This window comes from Cervus elaphus, chromosome 15 (assembly GCF_910594005.1).
Source record: "Cervus elaphus chromosome 15, mCerEla1.1, whole genome shotgun sequence".
NCBI classification, from domain to species: Eukaryota; Metazoa; Chordata; class Mammalia; order Artiodactyla; family Cervidae; genus Cervus; species Cervus elaphus.
The window spans coordinates 39,077,460-39,083,459 of record NC_057829.1 but is presented as its reverse complement, the minus strand read 5'-3'; the positions used below and the strand labels follow the sequence as shown (position 1 = coordinate 39,083,459).

At 35.9% G+C, this 6,000-nt stretch overlaps 1 protein-coding gene across 6 annotated transcripts in view; it reads right to left on the bottom strand.

The window, feature by feature from the left end:
* Positions 1-629: 629 nt before the first annotated feature.
* The window catches only part of CCSER2 (coiled-coil serine rich protein 2), a 161,704-nt gene continuing 156,333 nt past the window's right edge, over positions 630-6,000 (bottom strand). For 5 of the 6 annotated variants that reach the window (XM_043927108.1, XM_043927109.1, XM_043927106.1 and 2 more), the window contains one exon: positions 630-5,401. In XM_043927108.1, the coding sequence (XP_043783043.1) occupies positions 5,338-5,401 (64 nt within the window). In that variant the 3' untranslated portion in view covers positions 630-5,337. The remainder of the gene's footprint in view (positions 5,402-6,000) is intronic. The other variant, XM_043927107.1, reaches the window with a different exon arrangement.

Sequence of the window (6,000 nt, the reverse complement as noted above, 5' to 3'; positions counted from 1 at the left end):
CCTTAAGCTCCAGGAGACAGAGAACATGTGGTCTTCATGTCTGCACACCCAGCAGCCCGCACAGGGATGGCACAAATAACACATGCCACCAAAACTACTTAAACCCAATCAACTTCTTTCTTTGCTTTGGGGGAAGAAAAACATTTTCAGAATGAAAAATGTGGGAAAAAAACAACGTAACGGGAAATAAAAATGACTGCACTTGATAAAGATTAAAAGGGAAAATTTTTGAGTTAACCTAACAGAATACTTGCTCACACCACCGAGGGCCTTAAAGCTGATACAGGTGTCTTACCATGTGGTAAATGCCACCGTCCCATTTATTACTAATAAAATTTCATTCACTCCTTTTCTGGCATTTATGTAACCATTTTGGGTTAACAATGTGACATATCACTGCAGCAACTTCTAATATCCTATATATAATGTCTATCACATAAAGCTAAATTGGAAAATAAAATAAATTATTATTTATTTATTTGTTGCTTTTACTCAGTGAGGGCTGGGAGTGTGTGAAATAATACAGTTTGGAAAAAAAAAATCAACCAAACAAACATTTTAGATCTTTGTGGAAAAAAGGTATGAGAAAAAGTACATTGTGGATGTCAATGTTGAGAAAGACAAGAACATTTTTATAATTATGAACTTTATTTACTATGCCAACATTTTCAGGAAAGAGACTTTACATCCAGTTTTTATAATTCATTTTACAAGCAAATTCTAATATACAGTATTTACTCTGAACTGGTTCTTTAAATCAATGGGAAAAACAATAATGCAGATAGTAGAGATTGTGGTGTTCTGTTTTTAGTCAGCAGTGATTAAGAGATTTTAAATTCTTAGGGTCAGTTTTACTTTGTTGTGGTGATGCTCTACCAAGGAGAAAGTGGGTAACTTTCCCCCAATAAGGTTAAAACATACGATGTATCTTTACTTAACAGCATAGTTGTAGATTGGTGCTCACCATCATAATCATTTATCCAAACATACTCTTTCAAATTGCTGCAGCAGAAAAATCGAAGGGAGGTGTGAAAAGAAAGTTTTAAAATATAATTCAGGCATCAGAATTAAGTAAAATAGCAAGGCCATCATCCCCAAGGAAAAACATCAGGTATTTGTATTACAGCTATCATTATTAATGTTCAAATGTATGGATAAGCATGCAAACATAACTACCCCAAATAATTCAAAAACATGAAAACTTAAAATTGAGAGTAAACGGAAGTCTGCTGCAGTCTTATTGCTCCATTGCAAGCGTGTTCGGTGACTCCAAATTACATCCTCAGTGCCCCAGAGACCAGGAATCCATCATGACAACTCCGCTCAGAAAGGAAGAGTGCATCTCTGTGTCTGTTGTACCATCTACGCTACAGGAAGATTTAGAAGTGACAGCTATAGGGGGACTGTGTTCTCCTTGATACGTCTGAGTAAAATACTTAATGGGACAATGAGACATTCAAAGAACTTAGTGCTTCAATGGAAAAAGTGACATGCTTAGAATACAATTGTGAAAGACTGTGCTTCGAACAGCAACAATTATAGAGAAATTCATTTCAACAAAGAAAGCCACACCCAATAGGAGGCATTTCGATACTTCAGGCACAACTCCAAGCAATTAAGCTCATTTAAAGTGCAAATCTGCTAGTTTCTCTCATATTCAGATTTTTACTTGTTAAAATACTTAGTAAGGTTCTCTAATATCTATATAAATACAATGAACAGTAGTTGTATGCCTGAAAATATTGCACAAATTAAAATGAGACTCCTAAAGAAAAAAGCTAGAGGGTCTCAGTTATTAGAAACATTCTAAATTATATTAACTATATAATTCTTTAGCGCCTTTAAAATCATCTGCAGCTGTACTGATTAACTCCCTGGCCAAGCTGTCTTTAAGGAATTTGATATGCATCCCATTAATAGCCAAATATATAATTCCACATACTCTTATTTTCTCTTTCACAAATGTGAAACTTAACACCCATAAAAACTTCTTCCTCAGGATTATAAATTCATACACTGCAACCTTCTTCACCAAAATCACAAGAACCAAGGAAAAAAGTGATTTGAGTTCCTATGGAGAAGTATTTGGCACAGAGTTGACTTACAGAAGCACTATAGAGAGATCAAGCCAAATCTGAGACAGTGATTTCTGATTATTCAGGTGAGCTACTGCCCCACCTCATTTTTGACTTAACATTTACTAAGGAGCAGACTAGCATAATATTCTTGCAGTTTTTAAAGAAAACTACAGGCAAATACTTTGTTGTTTCGTGCAAGCATCCTAGATTTTTTTCTCTAAAATATAATAGTATGCTTCAAAATTATATTGATGAGCCTTTTGCCAAGATTAAGGCTCAACAAAGGTACACAGAAATTGAACCGATGGATTAATATTTCTGCAATTTCATCAGGAATAAAAAACAGACCAGGAAAAGGATTAGAATAAACATACTGCAGGAGTAAACATTTTAATACACAAAGACATTACCCTCAGACTAGGGGGTTAAAGTAAATATTTAAAAATTTTTTCCCTAAAGATAAAGGTAACATTTCTCAAGAGTTTGGTTCAATTTCCAAATAAACCATAACCTATTAATCAGTATGTTCTACTTTAGGGAAACACCTCATTTGCACTATCTGAGAACAGTATTCTTTCTTCCTCAAAATGAAAGACCACACGTACCACTTACAGCTTCAGCTATGACTGCTTGCTCTATGAAGTAAAAAAAGAGCCTTCCTGATACACCTCATCACTTAGCATAGTAACAATACCTGCATTATGTGAAAACTTTCTTAAACTCTAGTGCTTCTCTGGCAGAAGTGTGTCGGATGAGAGCCTGATTCAAGATTTGGGTTGCTCATCTATTACCAAGAAGGGCTGGTATCTGGTGAAGGTGCAAACCCACTAAAATGGTTCCCTGACAGGGAAGGGATGACTGCGTCAAATGGCAGTAAACACCTCTTTTCAAATTTCCACTAGCGCTCTTGCTGTGTTGTTTCTCTAAAATGGGGGCAATGTACATTTAATAAAGGGATCCCTAGAAATCTGAGTGACTGACTTTTTGGCCATGATCCCTTTTGATAAATTTTCGGTCAGCTGATCACAACAAAAATTGACTTTGTAAATACTGTCTGTCTGAAAGACATTAATCCTAACAAAAGCAGCAGCAGATGAACGGCCTAGAGACACCATGGTTTGGGAGAACAGGAGGGCACATTGACTGAACCACCTGACGAGCGGTCAGCAGCATGATTTAGGTTAATGTGTATGGTCCCTTGGCAGTTCCACAGCTGCCTTCCTAGCACATTAAAATAAATAAGCATTTGCCATTGAAATATCTTTTAATACGTTTTAATAAAACACAATTTCCCCTTTCCAATTTTAGTTTTCTTCCCAAATCTACTTTTCAAGAAACTGTCGTTCAAATACACACCAACATAAAAGGAAAACCTGGAAAACTCAGAAGAACACAACTATTATGAATTCTAGTTTTCTCAAGATAGTCTTACTTAAATTTATAATTATACTCAAAATATTTTAACTTGTTTTGCTATAGAAAATAGTTTTAAATCCCCATGTATGAGACATTTATATCCCATCAAAGTTCTGTGCAAACATTTCAAGTCCATTATTCCAGTCTTCGGATATTAGCAGAAAGTCAATAAATATAAATATTACAATAAAGACTTAATTTAAAATATATACTGTGGAACCTCAAAACAGCTAGCATGGATCCATAAGCCTATAGGATTCAAAATGGAATTACCAGCAAAACTCTAGCACCAACATATGTTACAAATGAATATATCTTTAGGTCAGGTTTCAAGATGTATCTTCACTCAAGCCTTCCAAAATTTATCCAGTAATAAAAACAAATACAAATTATGTGTGAATTTCTGTGTGTGTGTTTTTAACAAGATGTTAAAGCAACATATAATTGGTTTATATATGTAATATGAAGCACTTTAGCCAGGGGAATTTGTCTGGTAAATAAATAAATACTGAGACTATAACAAGGAAAAATAAAACTTTCATTTACTTTCCATTAAAAGCCTGATCTCCTTTATTCATCACAGACTTTTGCATAGACCTTTAAAATATACAAATCACTGGCCAGACCTCTGCTTACAGACTATCATCTTTCATTATCACCAAATCTTCAGTTAAAATAATAACCATATTCACGGAGGGACAAGTGGAAAAGGGTGAGGCTCTGAGAACCACAATTCATACAGACCTTAAAAGGACTACCTCAGCAAGCACACCTGCTGCCTGCTAAGTAGAATATTATGAATTTTCTGATGTGCAGAGGAATGGATGACATGATTAGCGCCTTCTGCAGACCTCTGAATGAGTAAGCAAACTTTCGTGTTTACCTGAGACAAATATGCTCAAATGGTATGTACTTCAACCAGGATATAAAACGGAAGAGCCAAACCAGTAGAAGCTTCCATGTTTTAATTTTAAGATTTGCAAGCTTTCAATGGAACCTCCATCATGGTAGCAAACTGCACACATAAAGCTATTACGGAACAGATTGTTTTTTTAAAAAAAACAAATTGGCAGGTGATGGCCATGCACTTAATGTATCTTTGGTTTAGGAAGACGAGAGTATTGATTAGAAGCCAAACAATCCCCAGAATTCAAATTGTCATTAGGATTCTGCATGATTTCTTTTCTTCTTATTAGTGGCCTTGGGATGCTTGTCTTGGCCTGCAAGTTTTGAGGCTCTAGTCGGGGGCTGCTTATGTGTTTTTGTTTGAAAGAGCCAGAGGGGGGGCGGAGCTTAGACGCTTTTGGATTTGGATTACTTGCGAGATTTGTTTGACTAGATGCTGGCTGGAGTTTTGCGGAATTACATTGTGTGATTATTGGTGATTTCTTATAAGTGGGAGTCCTATTTGGAGATGTTTCAGGAACTGGAGGAGATACCAAAGAATTCAAGATGGGTGGCTTAAAAAGCTGTGAGGACTTGGGCTGAGATGTGTAGCCCTCTGGAGAAGACTGATTTCTTCCAACTCTCTTAGCCTGGTCATCTGTACTTGACTGGGGAAGTGTCTGAAGAGAAGTGGGCACAAACTGCATGTCACTGATTTGATTATTTGCCAGATGATAAGGCTCCTGAGCATTCAAGGTCGTGTTCAAGTTTGCTTCAGAAGGCGTACTCTTCACCACATCCTTAGTGAATTCCAGGCTTGAAGAAAAAGGCTGGTCTTCCAGACCATTGCTGCTTTCTTGCTGCGAGCCGTGTGTAAAGCGTTCATCTGGAGGTACAACACCCTGACGTGTGCCCTGGACCGTGCACTCACTGTGGGCCTCGGTATGCTGCGGCTTTGCTAGTTTTCCCTGGGTGTGGTCTGTGGGTCTGGGAAGGCTGCTGGAAGGCTGTAGTACTTGAGGCTATTAAAATTAAAAACAACATTAGCAACAATTCATTTTAGAAACACCACCCAGAATTAATATGTTCCAATTAGGCTGTGCTGGCACTTATTATGTTTTAATATGAGAAGCATGTAGGGTTTTTTTAATTAAAAAATAAGCTGTAATATTCAAGTAATTTATGAGACACATATGAGTGATGATGCAAACAAAAAATGGTATAAGCAGTAAACACTAAACAAGATCCAAAATCAAACAGGATAAAAGAAAAATATTACAGTACTGGTTTATTGAAGAAAAAAGATTCCTACCTTGATTCAATAATTATTTAAAACTTGATATATAAAGAGAGCTTGACAGAATGATTTCTGTATAGTCATTTGGTTTAATCTGTATAAAACATTCAGATGATAACTAAGAATTTCAGAATATTACCCATTTTAAAGTTTTTTTTTAAAAAGGAAAGCTGTATTCCACTTCAAATCAATCTATTAGAAGAAGTATTCATTTAAAAGTGTCAGGTGCTGTAGCTCTAAACTTTGAGAATTAAAATTACCAGCAGATAAACACAATTTAGAATGAAGATTATATTCTAAGTTGATATGAGATCACTTACACAA